Source organism: Epinephelus fuscoguttatus, linkage group LG10, assembly GCF_011397635.1.
Source record: "Epinephelus fuscoguttatus linkage group LG10, E.fuscoguttatus.final_Chr_v1".
NCBI classification, from domain to species: domain Eukaryota; kingdom Metazoa; phylum Chordata; class Actinopteri; order Perciformes; family Serranidae; genus Epinephelus; species Epinephelus fuscoguttatus.
In genome coordinates this window covers 39003217-39020004 of record NC_064761.1, presented here as the reverse complement: position 1 = coordinate 39020004, position 16788 = coordinate 39003217, and the positions used below count along the sequence as shown (strand labels likewise).

The 16788-nt window shown below is 39.5% G+C and overlaps 1 protein-coding gene across 1 annotated transcript in view; it reads left to right on the top strand.

Annotated features, from left to right (window-relative positions):
- wwc3 (WWC family member 3) overlaps nucleotides 1-16788 on the top strand; it is a 54757-nt gene that overhangs the window by 35215 nt on the left and 2754 nt on the right. Inside the window, exons 8-22 of the mRNA XM_049587817.1 lie at nucleotides 273-346; nucleotides 5520-5768; nucleotides 5903-5992; nucleotides 6096-6667; nucleotides 6746-6866; nucleotides 7878-7958; nucleotides 8050-8136; nucleotides 9674-9869; nucleotides 9977-10147; nucleotides 12009-12133; nucleotides 12288-12432; nucleotides 12510-12674; nucleotides 12794-12886; nucleotides 12966-13196; nucleotides 13288-13415. Of these exons, the coding sequence (XP_049443774.1) occupies nucleotides 273-346; nucleotides 5520-5768; nucleotides 5903-5992; nucleotides 6096-6667; nucleotides 6746-6866; nucleotides 7878-7958; nucleotides 8050-8136; nucleotides 9674-9869; nucleotides 9977-10147; nucleotides 12009-12133; nucleotides 12288-12432; nucleotides 12510-12674; nucleotides 12794-12886; nucleotides 12966-13196; nucleotides 13288-13415 (2528 nt within the window). The remainder of the gene's footprint in view (nucleotides 1-272; nucleotides 347-5519; nucleotides 5769-5902; nucleotides 5993-6095; nucleotides 6668-6745; nucleotides 6867-7877; nucleotides 7959-8049; nucleotides 8137-9673; nucleotides 9870-9976; nucleotides 10148-12008; nucleotides 12134-12287; nucleotides 12433-12509; nucleotides 12675-12793; nucleotides 12887-12965; nucleotides 13197-13287; nucleotides 13416-16788) is intronic.

Below are 16788 nucleotides of genomic sequence, written 5' to 3'. Positions count from 1 at the left end.
ACCTTACTGACACAGCACTGTGGAGATCTGGCTGCTTGAGACGAGTGGGGTGCAGTTATATCAGTTTTGTCAGACTTTAAAAACCTCTGCCCCGAGAGAATGATCAGCTGCTCAAGTGATGACCAGATAAGCTGCAGGAAGCTCCCTCTACTCCCCTCATATATCTGACATGACTAATGGTCATGATTAAACTGTGTGTCTTCCACTATTTGTTACGTAAGCTGCTGTGACTTTGAATCATTTTATCATTTCTTTTTTTTTTTTTTCCTCAGTATGGTTCCCAAGATGCCACACATTTAGTGGACAAAGTGAAACTCAACTGGCAGTACGAGGAAGCCAAGAAAAAGTAAGTGGGCTTGTGTCTAAATAAATTCCTTGACTATCAGTCTCACACAGCTTTACATACACACATAACATTGGTATGAAAAAAAATAATAATCCAAAGATATAAGGCAGGTTCGGCCTCACAGCAAGAGGGTCCTGTGGTTCAAACCCAGGGTGGGGGAGCCCCTCTGCGTGGAGTTTGCATGTTCTCCCCGTGTCAGCTTCGGTTTCCTCTAGGTACTCCAGATTCCTCCCACAGTCCAAAGACATGCAGGTTAACTGGTGGCTCTAAATTGTCCGTAGGTGTGAATGTGAGTGTGAATGGTTGTCTGTCTCTATGTGTCAGCCCTGTGATAGTCTGGTGACCTGTCCAGGGTGAACCCTGCCTCTCACCCAGTGTCAGCTGGGATAGGCTCCAGCACCCCCTGCACTGTGTGTCAAGTTTTTTCTACTTGTACATCTGTTGTAAACATGTTTTTTTGGTTAGGCACCTATTCAAACTGTACAGTTTAGAGTGTGTAGGAGCTTTGAACATTATGTTAGTATATGGCGGCTATTCCCGTGTTCAGTTATGTCTCATAAGTTGCTTCAGCAATTTTTGGGTTGATATCATTTATTACACAGATTTGGTGCAACATTTAAGCATTTCTTTTACCACTCCAGAACTGATGAAAGTTTTCAAAAATCCCTCTGAAATACGACATCAATACACCAAGACCTTGAGGAGCACAACAGAGAAATCCATGCTGTGATTTGGTATCAAAAACTTTTGACATTTGGAGATTTCTGTAGGAATTAGATTTTTCAGTGATGGGATGGCGAGCACTTCTATCCTGGAAACTGCTAAGAGACGCCGTGATTGTCAATATACCTGCGAGGGTCATTGATCCTCTGAATGCTACAGGTCTCTAGTTTGTGGCTGTGAAGTTTCATGAGGGTGTGATTATCCTAGAGGTCACAATAGGTCATTTTATACAGTGAGGTCAGGTTTAAAAGAAATGGTCTCACTACAGTGAAATGGCTACTATGGGACCAAACATCACCACACATGAGTATGTTTAGGGACCCTAATGTGCCCAAAACTGCATGGGACGAGCATAAAGTGAGCATGTCTGTGAAGGGGAGATTCATGTTTAGCTGAAGAGTCACTGTCATTCAGATATCTTGAGGTGCGAGATGAAGGCACCCCTGTAAAAATGGCTTTGACAGTTTTTCCTCGCCAAAATTTAGCCTAACTTTGGAGCACGAGTTAGCAGCCCAGTGTAGCCTCTAGAAGACGGTGTCAGCTGAGGACAGAGTTAAAGTCACATCATCTCCATCAGAGAGGAGCAGATTTACCTTCACAGCTGGATGCAACTATTGGAGTTTTGAGAAATCTCATTTCCAGCTTCCAACTAAATTCTTTCCACCATGGGCCACTTCAGCATTTATGTCGAGACATCCAGTGTTTGTCTGTTTGTTGTTTACCAGTCGTAGTACTATGACACAACACCATGCAGCACTGACTCACAGGCACTGTCAGCCCCCTCTCGTTCCTCGGACCCTGCGCGTCGTCCAGTGGGAGGACGTGTTATGAATAGTATTTGCGCCCGGTGGCCGTGGCTGCTGAGCGATGTCTGGCCAGCGGAATGAGCTGGGTGGTCACATTCTTCCCTGGCCACGCTGCTGCTGACTGTGTGCTGCCTTTGTGTGAGCAGCCAGAGAGAGCTGTGCCCACCGCCTGCCTCGCTGTACACCCTGCTCCTCCACAAGGTGGTTTAATATACACACTGTTGGGTTAAATATATCCCAGCTCACCCTGTTAACGCTGGCAAAATTATATGTTGGCAGAATCAATATTGAAAGAAATTTCTGTTAGTTTTAAGAAGGGGTGATTATGACTGGAGCTCAGGTATGTCATGAGGCTGTGTTATTATTATTCAAAGGTTTTTTTAAATGGGTTTTGAGACATTTACACATTACACACTATGCCAACATCTGCATCCCAACCACCCTACGCCCAACGGGAGACTGGCCAAATATTTGATAAATAAATAAATAAAATAAAAACAATAACATATTATAAATAATAAACCATAAAATTGATCATATAATAATATTTATTACTATGATGATGACAAAAATAAATAATAATGATAATAATTAAAAGAGATAATAATAATAAATATTATTATTATTATTATTGTTATTATAAAGAATTTAATTAAAAAAGATAAAAGAAGCAAAAACTTACAAGCTCTATTATTATTATTGTTATTATCATTATTAATGATAATAACAATAATAATAAATATTATAAAGTAGATAAATAAATTAAGCAAAAAGATTAGTAAGATTTTTTTTAAAAAAAATGTAATTAATAAATAAAATAAAAACAACATTTTATCAAATAATAATAATATAATAATTATTACAATGTCAAAAATAATGATAATAATTATTACAACAACTATTAATATTATTATTATTATTATAAAGAATTTAAATAAAAAATATGGCAAAAATAACAAACTTTATTATTAATATTAATAATGATAATAACAATAAATTTAAAGAATATAAATTAATTAAAAATGAAATTAAAACAATAATAAAATAATATATTTATTAACTAATGATATAATAATAATAATAATAATAACATTATTATTATTATTATTATTATTATTATTATTATTATTATTATCATAAAGAGTTAAAACTTAAAAAATAAGGCTAAAACCCAACAGACTCACAAGCTAAAAAAAAAAAAAAGATATCAATAAATATCATAAAGCATATAAAGAAATGAATGAATGACGCAAAAAAAACATGAAAAAATAATTAAATCAAAAAATATAGATTAAAAAACTTAAAGTTAAAAACTCAGTTACAGGCATTAAGTTTTATTTCTTGCAGTGCAGACTTTGTTATGATGTCCAAGAATGATTTCCATACTTTTAGGAATTTATTAATCGAGCTCTCATGTTTTCTAACTTCGGATGAACCGTTATCTCTTCAGCTGACTGTAGCCCAAAATAGTGTCATATTTGGGCATGCCCAAGGTTCATGAATTCAGGTTGCTGGATCTTGTGAGGTTGTGTGTTATTTAATAACTGACTTTGACAGCTTGTGTTTCAGCTGTAAGAAGCAGCCGAGTGATGATAGCTGCAGCAGCAAGAGTCCCCATGTTATTATTACGCTGGCTGTGTGCACACTTATTTTACAAGATTCATGTTGCTGTGGTGACCCAGCAGCAGCAATGCCAACCATGACATCAGGGAGGGAGGGAGAGTGAGGAGAGACCTGTGGAAACTTGCATGCTCTGTCACTGAGTCACTCTGTCTGAAATCCAGCTCACATAAACACAGTTATTTCATCAGAGCCCAGGACTCAGTCTGCAAGATCCCACTTAACTCTGTCTGAATAAACGTGTTGGTGATACACACACCTGTAAGACCGCTGGCTGATGCAGCACTTTGGCTCAGGTAGAAATTACTGCGCTGAATGCTGTCATTATAGTCGCAGCATGAAGCGTCTGCTCGGCTCAAATTTGTGTTCTTACATAGAGCTGATTCTGCCATATTTCTATAAACACTGCAGAGTACACAGAGGCTGTACTGAACCCTGCAGGTAGCATTAAATCAGGAAACTAAAGTCATACTAAACACACACACACACACACACACACATATACAGACACTTATTGATCAGTAGCCGTCCAGGTATTCACTTTATTTTAGTTAAAAAAACAAAAAAACATATATACTACATATATACTTGTTTGTTTTAGACTTTATTATATTTGTAAGAAACATAAATAATACTTAACCATATCAGTATACAAACATACATATAAGAAAGAAAGAAAAGAAATACAATAAAAAATAAATTTAAACATTTAATTTAAAAAAATTATGAAGATTATATAAATCACATTTTTTAAAAATCATGTTGTTATGCCAGTGTGTCAAAATAAATATATAAAAACATTAAATATAAAAATAAAAAATAAAATAAATAATACATAAATAAATAAAAATAAATTAAATTAAAAAATAATAGAAGTCTATAAAAATAATAAAAATGTTTGTCTTTGTGTGGTAGAATGTGGTAGTGTGGTAGAATAAATAAATATAAAATGATAAAATAAATAGGTGTACAGCTTTGTTCTTAAACATTAAAATACATTAAATACAGCACGTCTTTGCGTGGAACAAAAAAATCAGTACATAAATGTATAACACCATAACACTCTTTAACTTCATAGATTAACAATCAATCAGTCAAACGTTATGTGTATAGCATCTTATATAGCATCGTGCAGGTTACTGCAGTTCACTTCACAGACACTGACTGACAAAAACAATTTAAAAATTTGAGACTGATAAACACGAGACAAAAAAATGATTGAATTTAATCAAATAGATTTTAAAAGATTAATCAACTAGACAAAATAGATTAAAAAAACAAAACAAGAATAATGCAATAAAACACATTCAAAAGATATAATAGTAATAAAAAAACTAGATAGAAATTACAAAAAGGACAGTGGTAGTATAAAAGGGGGAGAGAGGGGGATGACACGCATTGAACCTGCGGCCGCTGCGGCAGAGACACAGCCTCCTCCACCATGTGAGGTACTTGGTGCCTCAAATAACCAGATATTTTAACGGGAATACTGTGTCTGGTGAGCCGGGGACACATTTCCACCCCTGGAATAAAGATATCTTCTGTTTTGCTTTCTGTCGGTTAACACATTTTCCCATTGATGACTTTTTAAATTTGACATTTAAGCTACATATTGTTGTATCTGTGCTCCTAACACTAAGACTTTATTTGTCACAAACTGGCATAATTAAGTTGTCTGTATATTTTTGTGGGAAGGAAAACGTGGTGTGATTCAGCAAATACAGGAAATGCCAAATTTGTATTTGATAGGAAAATTTGGCCATGTCAGAGGAGTGTGTTCCTGACAAGTTACGATTTTTTCATTGTTGATCACTGTGTATGAACTCTGTGCCATTTGCACTTGGCTGACTTGGCTGCAGCAAAGTTTATATAAACAAATGTTTGCAACCAAGTAGTAATCACAGCATGTACACGCTCGCCTCTGAACATAAATCTATCAGTTGTATCAATGCTTGACCCAGTGCCAGGTGTAAAGACATAATTTCTAATGTTCACCACATTGTTCCTCCTCGCTGTCCTCTCAGGGTGCAGAGCATACAGCACCAGCTAGCACAGCTGGACAGTGAGAGCTGGTCAGGCCGGGCCGAGGCGGATCGCGACCGGGACTTCATGCAGCTCCTGCGTGAGAAGGAGGCCCTCCTGCAGGAGCTCATCCTGGTCAGCAAGCAGCAGCATTCTCCAGAGACGCTGCTGCAGCTGGAGGAGGAACGCTGCAGGCTGGAGGAGGAGGTGCAGAGGGCACACAGCTCCCAGAGCCAGGGAGCCAATCAGAGGTGAGGAACATGACGGCCTGCACTCGGGCACAGAGATGAGGGTGCTGTCATCCCGTAAGATGAACACTATCTAAGTATTCATTTATCTTATTTAACTTGATTGTATTTCTTTGCATGGCTGTGCCTCGTGACAGGATCCTGCAGCAGGAGAAGAGGAATGCTCTGCTGAGACAGCTGGAGGAGGCGACACGCATCACCACGTACCTTCACTCCCAGCTGAAGAGGTGCGGCACACACTCATTCTTCAGGCTCTCAGCTCCTCTCTGTCTCATCATCTCAGCATCTCTGTCTCCTTTCTGATGTCTCTCTTGTCTTCTTTCTCTCCAGCCTGTCGGCCAGCTCTCTGACGGTGTCGTCCAGCAGCAGCCGCGGCTCTCTCGCCTCCAGTCGGGGCTCCCTGGCGTCCAGCAGAGGCTCCCTCAGCTCCATCAGCTTCAGCGACATTTACGGTCTTCCTCAGTACGAGCGTCACGAAGGGGCCGGGGAGCCACTCGACCCCCACCTACGCTACCTGCTGCCACCAGAGACCGTGTCCAGAGACTGCTCCATGTTCACCCCTGACCCCCTGACCCAAAGCAAAGCCAAACGCTCCCACGACACCCCGCAGTCCCTGGCCTCGCTCTCCTCCCGCTCCTCGCTCTCCTCCCTGTCACCGCCCAGCTCCCCCATGGACACACCCTACCACTCCGCCCCTCAGGACTGCCCTCTCACCCAGATGACAGAGGAGTACATGGAGCAGGCGGGCCGCGGCCTGTTAGAGGGGCTGCGGGCACAGTCGCAAACCCTGTCGCACACCGCCATGTTGAGCAGCGAGGACACGGTCAGCTCTGCCGCTGTGCATCAGCTAGACAACAAGACTCACAGAGACAGTGGGGCTCAGGGGGCTTTCACCTCCACAGGTAAGTCAAAAAGATCTGATCCCTGTCCCAAAGAATGGCGACTACCTGACAACTAACTGGATGTGTTTTCCTCTGTAGGAGTGACTCTGAGGGGAAACAGCGCCAACAGAAGTGGCAGGAGGGCAAGGAGAGTCTCTGCAGGTGTGTCGGAGGACGCTCTGGCCACGGACAGCGGCGTGTTCGAAGCCTGGGGCAGAAGGTGAGAGGAGGTCCACCCTCGCAGAACATTAATACACAGTTCTCTGGAGCAACTGTGCCCCCTAGTGACAGAGGAGGAAACTGCAGCGCCCAAAATACACACCTCTTTCAGCTTTGATAGACAGACACTTCTTGTGTGGCAGCAGGTTATCCAGGCATTATACAGGAACAGTAAACACAAATAAATTGACTTGGACTTGTACAGCTTTTTCTAGTCGTTCAACCACTCACCACTCTACTTGCTTTCACAGCACTTGTCACATTCACCCATTCACACACACACATTCATACACTGGTGGCTGAGGCTACCTTACAAGTTTTGGTTTTTGTTTGTTTGTTTGTAAGTTTGTTAGTTGACGACCCACTCTGCCTCTTAAGCCACAGCCGCCGCACAGATGTTAAACATAGCAACACTAGCAGAGAGAAAAATGCATCAATAGAAACACAGCAAATAAAATAAAATAAATTGAAATAGCTCAATACATAAATACACGATGTAAGAATATTCTAGAATACACTATAAATGTAATGAGCCGCTATTACTAATGTATACAGTCTAAACACAGGGATTTTTTTTTTCCTTAAAATGCAAGGAGGTAAGGTGCAAACTCGCCATGTGCAAGGTTACCGAAAGAGCAAAGCAGAGGGGAGTTTGGTTGAAACAGAAACTATAAAGCTGAGAGTTCTGAAAGTTCACTGTGAGACAGAAGTGAGATGTCGTAGAGAGTTATTGCTCTGAGCAGGAAACATTTCCTATTTCAGTCCCTGTGACAGTCGTGGTATTTGTGTCTTCCTGTGCAAGTGGGAATTTATGCCATCTCACAGTGTCACATGACGTCAGTGTCTGCAAGAAAGCAAGCAAAGAAAAATAATTTTTAGATCTCAGAAATGAATCTTAAAATCTAAATCATCTTAAAGACAGAAAATAGAAACTGGACAAACATCTTCAGTTTGTGTCCAACAGGAGAGATTAACAGTTTGTTTATTGCTTGTTTTGTTGTCCCTCCAACAGAGCAGAGGAGTCCGATGAGATGTCATACATGAAAGAGCTGACCTCTGTGAGCGAGCCCACCCAGATCCAGCTGGGACTGCTGTGAGTAAACCATTAGTCTAGACTGTACTCTGGTGCTGCAGTTATTCCCTGTTAGTGTCTGACTCCATATTTGACTTGTTCCTGTTCACAGGTGGGAGTCCAATTCTCAGTCTCTCCGACTACATCTGCTGCAGCTCAAGAATCTAAACAGGTCTATTGTTAGAGATGGCTACAAAGTGTGAGTACCTTCAGTTCTGAGGATTAAAGCATAATCATTTTGATGAAACATCTGGACATGAGATGGACAAAACAACCCTCTCCTGAATTGAAATAGAAAATTGGGCTATTTTTGGTTGTTGTTGTTGTTTTTGCTCAAGGTCCTTTTTATTGGTATTTGAAGTCATACAAAATGCAATAAATCACATGTACAGTGTTCAGTATGACAAAATTTGTAAGTGAGACACAAAAATACAATAAATGGTTAAAAAAAAGATAAAATAAATAGGCTAATAAATAAATGCAAATGATAATAAATGAGTAATAAGAAAAACATACCAAAAATAAAATGAAATTTAAGCATTACAAATAAATCAGTAAGTAAACTATACATGATATCGAGTCTGTAGTAATAGAATGGGCTACTTTTGCCACAGAGGCTGTGAATTTTGGGCTCTGATGTGATTATTTGGTGTCAGTCAAATTTGGCAGCGCTGCCTCTGAAGCTCACTAATGAATATATTATGTTCATTCTTTATTTAGTCCGATATTAAGGCCCCAATTTTATTTATCTATTTGGATCCCAAAGGTATCCAAGGTATCCCAAGGTAGCTACTACTCTCCCTGGGGTCCACACGAGCAAACATTACTTCAGAGTAAAACAAATATATAATTAAAAATACAACCAAAAAACAGGAAAACTACAAAACAAAAATTAAAAAACAAACAAATAAAAAAGAAATCAAAACAAACAAAATAAACCCATAGATTAACCACAAAATAGTCAGAAATTGTCAGAAAAAAATGATAATAACAATAATTTTATTTTTCATTGGATTTATTTTTGAAACAAAAAACAACCTCTTGCCGCATGCCTAGTATTAATTTTATGGCCATTTCTACTATAGAAAAATTCATGGTGAAGGATATCTGAAGGGTTTAGACCCTGTAAAACCACAAGTTTCCCTTTTTACACATCAGTTTTTGTACAGATGTAACAGACAAGTTATAACATGTTAATTAGTGAGCTTTAGATGTGCTGGACATTTGGGCAGAGCCAGTCGAGCTGTTTCCCTCTATTCACAGTCTTTATGTGAAGCGAAGCCAACTGGCTGCTGGCTACAGCTACATATTTATAATGCAGACATGAGAGGGGTATCAGTTTCATTTAACTGTCGGCAAGAAAGTCAAAAGTTGTGTTTTCAGAAAGGTGACGTAAAGCAGTGGTTCCCACATGGTCCAGTCGCGGACCATTCATAGTTCATGGTCCACACAGTTTGATATATTCAGTTGCTGTCTCTATGAAGTAGCTGTCTGTTAGTCACTCACTCTACAGCAGGAAACAGCACTTCAAAATAAAAGCTCTGCACCAGAATTTCACTGTACTATAAATAAAGTGTGTTTTTAGAGACTTAAAAATATTGGTGAGTCACCTGCGGTCCTTTCAGAATGGATCCACGACCCACCAGTTAGGAACCAGTGACATAAAGAGTAGGGACATCACTCACTAATTTACAAGTCTGTATCTCATATTGTGACGTTGCTCTGTTGATGTCCAGGTATGTGAAGGTGCACTTGATTCCACTGGACGCCGGCAGGGCCTGTGCGTTTTACTGTTGTACGGCGTTGGAGCCGCAGACCCAGATGAGTTTCAACGAAGGCTTCTGCATTCCTGTCCCTGCAAACGCCCTGGCGGTGTGCGCCCTGCAGCTGTCCGTCTGCTCGCTGGGACCTCAGGCTCAGGAGGAACTACTGGTGCGTCTGGACAGCTCAGCAAGATCCCAGAGGCTCCATCATACATGTTGCACAACACTGATCTGCTGACATTGATATAATGATATTTTGTGTGTGTGTCCCTGCAGGGTACAACCCAGGTGAGCCTGGCTGACTGTGAGGGAAGTGCAGAGATGGTTTACCACTGGCTGCGGGTGCAGATGCTGAGCGGGACGGAGTTACCCAGGCCTGAGCAGAAGAGCCTCGGCCACCGCAGACACCACGACGGCCAGGAAGACGAGCAAAGGCCCAGAGCTATGGTGAGCACATAAGTATGCCTGTTCAGTAAATAAGAGCAGTGTGGAGTGACAACATGAATAGAAAGTGGTCTCAGGTATCAGCTTCAGGGAGATGGAGAGAAAAGTGTTGACCAAAGTGTTTTACAGGGAACATAAAATCAGATTTCGATCATTAAAATGAAAATAAAGACATGTTATAGTTATAATAGTAGTAGTATATAATACTAATAGTTGGAAAATCGTCTGTGTTGTGTTCAGTTTTAAGCAAACGTGTTGTCAGTGTCGACCCCTTAAAAACAAAAGTTTGTCCTCTATATGACAGGTTAAGGCCTTAGTGTGCGCAAGAGTAGTGAACAGTTATTGACCGTCATTTTTTGGTTGCTAATGCACAGCCTACAATACATTTCTCAAAGCTGGAAACACCACATCCACCTCAGATAAAAGATTAAAAAAAAAACGTTACCTACAGTGCTAACTATCTTACAACGAGCTCAGTCTGTGTGTTGCAGTAGCACATTGGCTTGTTTCAGTTAACATTTTTGCAGTTGCTACAAACAGCTGCTAAACCAGCTGATTTTTGCTTTGTTGGTTTGAAAGCTGACTTATGAATTAAGATAAAACTTTTCACAATCGTGTTTGTATGGTTAACTGACACAAAGAAGACACTCGTGGTTCTCCCCTGAGCTGCCATTGGTTAAAGGCTGAATTATTTTAGGAATATTGCTCTTATAGAAAGGTCATTTACTGTAATTCAGAGGCTGGGATATCATCATTGCCATTATTTTTGTCAACTTTAACTTTTACTCCATGAAGTTTCCTGTATTTTTACATCTTTGTTACTACGAAATAGGGAAGGAAGGGACAGACGGACAAATGGGATGAATGGAAAACTTGGATTTTGTTTTGTAGGCTCCATTTTAAGGTGTACATTACTTGCTTTTCACTCGTACTTTTACTTTCAATACTTGAGTACATTTACCATTATAGAATTACTTTTGTTACTTAAGTACAGTTAATATCAGATACTTTTACTCAAGTAATGTTCGAATAGATGACTTTAACTTCTATCAAAATCATTTCCTGGTGAGATATCTGCACTTTAACTTAGGTGTGACTTTCCAGCGCTTCATCCACCACTGTCAGTCACAGTCAGCATTTAAACAGTAAGTTGATCAGATGATCCCGGTGCTGTGCAGGAGGAATGATCACATTTACAACTCTTTCTGCACAGACAGAAAGTCAGACAACAAAATAAGTGGTGTTTGGAGACGTTAACCCTGGTGGGCTTTCTGTCAGAGAAGGATTTTGTGGTTAAGGGGAGGAAAAGGTTGTAGTTCTGGTCAACTTCTAAGTGCACAATAAGTCGAGGCACTTCCCTGTTGCTGAAATTGTTAAGGTCGATCCAACAACTAACACGCTGTAGAATGAACATAATTTTGTGTAACTGATTTATTTTCTTTCGCATCCCTGTCATCATCTTGTGACAGCTCAGGTAAGAATGACAGGAATGCAGAGGGCTCGGCTCAGGAGATATTTAGGAGATAATATAAACCTGAGTTAGAGAAGAGTCCTCTGAAGCTCCCACCTGCTGGCACCATACCCAAACAACAGCAATCCTGAGGTGTGAAATAAATGATAATAGGATGATTAATTTACTACGTTAAATTCATTAAAGTTTAAATCACGCCCTGCCCTAAAGAGGAATTCCTCCTCTTACTGTCGTAAATCAGCTCTTCGGTCTTCAGGTGTGAGTAACTGACAAGAATGTGTCTCAGGAGCCAAACCAGCCCTCACACTGCAGCTTCAACCTGCATGAACTCTCGCTGAGGAGGGAGGAGTGTTTGATGGACGCTGTTTGACTATTTGCTCTGTGACATTACAGGACACTGTATGCACTCTGCTGTCACGCAACAACACCACCACCACCCATCTGGAGGAACGGGAGTCGGAGCTGGAGCTGCAGAGGCTGGAGAAGAAGGATGAGCCGGTGGAGGCGGTGTCCGAGAGGTGGCGACATTTTCTATCTTTCATTATTTTATTTTCAGATCTTACTATTCTGTGCTTTCACTGTACAGCACTTTGGTCACTCTGGTTGTTTTTAAACTTGCTTTATGAATAAATTTGGGCTTTAGTGTTAAAGTCACATGGATGTGTTTTGCAGGAGTTGGCAGGCGGAGTCGGTGGACAGCGGCTGCAGCAACAGCACAGCATTCACGGCTCCTTTCTCGGAGGGCCTGTGTGCAGAGGGCATCTGCATCACCGCAGGACGCTGTGACCAGACGACCAGCAAACTGTCCACAGTCAAGGTAAAGCCTGAGTAGCTGCTCGTTTTTATCCACCAGCACCATAAGAATCTGTGGCACTAAGTGATTTATCGTTGCAGGTGGAGAAGGCCACCATGACAGAAGGCCTGTTCCCAGAGCCGGTGCGAGTCCGGCCCAAAGACAGGGGGGGTCGCTGGGGTCACGCCTCACCGTTCATGCGCAGCAGCACCATCGTTCGCTCTCAGACGTTCTCTCCTGGTGCCCGTAGTCAATATGTCTGCAGGGTGAGTTTCTGCAAACATTCAAAAAGAAACATGTTCACAGTTGTCTTCACAGCAGGCTGGTGTCAGCGATGTTGTTGTGAGTTCCTTCTCTGCATAAAATGACTGATTTTTCCTTTCAGTTATACCGCAGCGACAGTGACAGCTCAACTCTACCAAAGAAATCACCCTTCGTCAGGAATACATTGGAAAGAAGAACGTTGCGATATAAGCAGGTACAGTCTCCTTACTCTTTCTCAATCTTGCACATACAGGAGTGTTTCTGGTTTCTGAGGTGTGTTTGTGTGTGAGCAGCAGTCGTATCGCTCCTCCCTGGCCGAGCAGCCGACACGTACCTCCTTGGACCTGGAGCTGGATCTCCAGGCCTGCAGGACGCGTCAGAGGCAGCTGATGGAGGAGCTGAGTGCCCTGAGGGAGCTGAAGCTGAGACTGGAGGACCCACAAGCCAGGGAAACCACCGAGCTCCCCCACTGGGCCCTGAGGGACGAGCGTTTCCGCTGCCTGCTCAGAGAGGCCCAGAGACAGGTGAGACTGGAACAGCGACGGTTAACTTTATGAGCCACGTGAGACGCAAACTTGTCCCAGCAACGATTGACTCTGCTTTGTTCTGCTTCAGGCCGGCCAAAGCAAGCAGGAGCAACGTCAGGAGGAGGCGGCAGAGAGGAGGTTGAGGAAGGCTTCCAAAGAGGTTCTGCAGATGAGGGGGCAGAGCCAGAAGGAGCCCCTGCCTGTGCAGACATTCAGGTTAGGACTGTGCTGATGTTTCAAATCTGTGTTCAAAGCATGGAGGCTTTTTTGGGTTTTTACAATATTTTCCATCATACTATACAATGACATTTTTTGTGACATTTTTAGATCATACCATATTATGACATTTTTAAATACATCTTCGCATCGTACTATACTGTGACATTTTTTCAGGGTTTTTGATGACATGCTATACTATGACGTTTTTATGACATTTTCACCCCATCCTTTTTATGACAGTTTTTGGTCATCCTATACTATGACATTTTTACATCATACTAAACTGACATTTTTTGAGGGTTTTCGACGACATACTATACTATGAGTTTTTTTCATGTTTTCGGACAACGCACTATACTACGACGTTTTTCTTGATTTTTGACAATATGCTATACTATGGCATTTTTTCATGATTTTGACGACATGCTATACTATGACATTTTTTCATGATTTTGACGACATGCTATACTATGACATTTTTTCATGATTTTGACGACATGCTATACTATGACATTTTTTCTTGTTTTTGGTCAACATGCTATACTATGACATTTTTTCATGATTTTGGACGACATGCTATACTGTGATGTTTTTTCATGATTTTGACGACATGCTATACTATGACATTTTTTCATGATTTTGGACGACATGCTATACTATGACATTTTTTCATGATTTTGACGACATGCTATACTATGACATTTTTTCTTGTTTTTGGATGACATGCTATACTATGACATTTTTTCTTGTTTTTGGACGACATGCTATACTATGACATTTTTTCTTGTTTTTGGACGACATGCTATATTATGACGTTTTTTCATGTTTTTGGACGACATGCTATACTGTGACGTTTTATCATGACTTTGGACAACATGCTATACTGTGACGTTTTATCATGACTTTGGACGACATGCTATATTATGACGTTTTTTCAGGTTTTTGGTCAACATGCTATATTATGACGTTTTATCATGATTTTGGACGACATGCTATAATACTATGACGTTTTTTTCATGTTTTTGGTCAACATGCTATACAATGGCGTTTTTTCAGATTTTTGGACGAAACGCTATACTATGACGTTTTTTCATGATTTTGACGACATGCTTTACTGTGACGTTTTTTCATGATTTTGACGACATGCTTTACTATGACGTTTTTTCATGATTTTGGTCGACATGCTATACTATGATAATTTTTTTTGGATTTTGGACGGCATGCTATACTATGACATTTTTTTCATGATTTTGGACGACATACTATACTATGACGTTTTTTCAGGGTTTTGACGACATACTGTACTATGACATTTATTCTTGATTTTGGACGACATGCTATGATGTTTTTCACAATTTTTGACAACATGCTATACTAGTAGTAAGATCCAAAAGTCACAGTATAGGTTGTCATAAAAATGCTAAAAAAGTCAGTACGTCATAAAAGTCATAGTATAGTATGTCAAAAAAAAGGTACTATAGTATTCCATAAAAAACAAAATAAGGTCATAGTATAATCTAACATATTGCGCTATGACTTTTTAAGTTCATGACATACTATACTATGACGTCTTTTTTTTGTGTGTGTTTTTTTTAAGGTCATAAAGCTTATAAAAGAATTCATAGTATAGTATTGTATTAAAGAAGTCTCAGTATAGAAAGTCACTAATACCATGACGTTTTTTCATGATTTTGACGACATGCTTTACTATGACATTTATTCTTGATTTTGGACGACATGCTATGATGTTTTTCACAATTTTTGACAACATGCTATACTATGACATGTTTTATGACACTAATAGTAAATGTAGTATGATGTGAAAATGTTATTAGTAATGTAATAGCATAGTACGACGTGAAAATGTCAGAAAAGAGTGTTTGTGTTTTTTTGACACTAATAGTAGTAAGATCCCAAAATGTCATTGTATAGTATGACTTGAAAATATCCTTAAAAATGTCATAGTGTAGTATGTCATTAAAAAAAAGTCACAGTATAGTATGTAATAAAAAAATAAAAGTCACAGTATAGGTTGTCATAAAAATGCTAAAAAAGTCAGTACGTCATAAAAGTCATAGTATAGTATGTCAAAAAAAAAGTACTATAGTATTCCATAAAAAACAAAATAAGGTCATAGTATAATCTAACATATTGCGCTATGACTTTTTAAGTTCATAACATACTATACTATGACGTCTTTTTTTTGTGTGTGTTTTTTTTAAGGTCATAAAGCTTATAAAAGAATTCATAGTATAGTATAGTATTGTATTAAAGAAGTCTCAGTATAGAAAGTCACTAAATTGTTTTTTAAAAACTCACAGTATAGTATGTGTAACATTCCTTTGGTAAGCCCAGTTGATGAGGGGATCAATAACAGAATTAAACTTGACAAAAAGAATCAAGGAAAACAGATAATGAGCAAAATAAAATAATTTATTTACAATTAATGAAAAAGAATATGAATACAAAAGACCTTAAGGATCTCAACTGAAAACTACTTTCTAAAAGAACAGGAAAACTGCACCAATTAAATGAACAGCAAGTTTAACTTTAAAAACATAGACAAACTTCAACATGCTATTAAGCCATCACTCGAGATGCAGGTAAGTGGATTTTCAACCAACGTGCCCACACAGCCTGACTACTGCCGTCTGGCGCACTGGCACCTACTGGTTCCCTCTTCCTGGCACATCCCTGATGACAGCACAGGTGTGCTCAACCACTCTGTCAAGAAGAAAGGGCAGCACTTGCATGAACACCAGAAAGAAAGCAGAACACAAACACAAAACACAACCCTGTGGCTTATAACACTATTTCATATAAAATATCGTTAAAAGGTGACAGTATAATGTGTCATTTAACATTCCATTGAAAAGTCATTTTATGGGAAATCATAAAAAAAAATTGTATGACGTGAAAATACCATAAAAATCTCATGGTATAATATGACGTTAAAATGTCATAAAAATGTCATAATATGATGTGAAAATGTCAAAATGTCATTGTATAGTATGACTTGAAAATGTCATTAAAAAATGTCATAGTATGATGTGAAAATGTCAAAATGTCATTGTATAGTATGACTTGAAAATGTCAAAAAAATGTCAGAATAGTGTAGCATACCCTCCGAAAGATGGTAAGAGACTCGACTGATGGTTTTAACGTTTATTGCTGTTCCACAAAACCAGCTCCATAAACCAACGTGAGAACTAACAAAACGAAGAAAACAAAGCAATCACATTTCTGTTTCCACTTCTGTCCATAGCAAATGGTAAATGATCACAGTACTTTCTCAGACAACTCAACATTATACCAAGCAATACACCGCCAATTCACCAGACAGGTGGGCAAAAGAGTTAGCATACCTTTT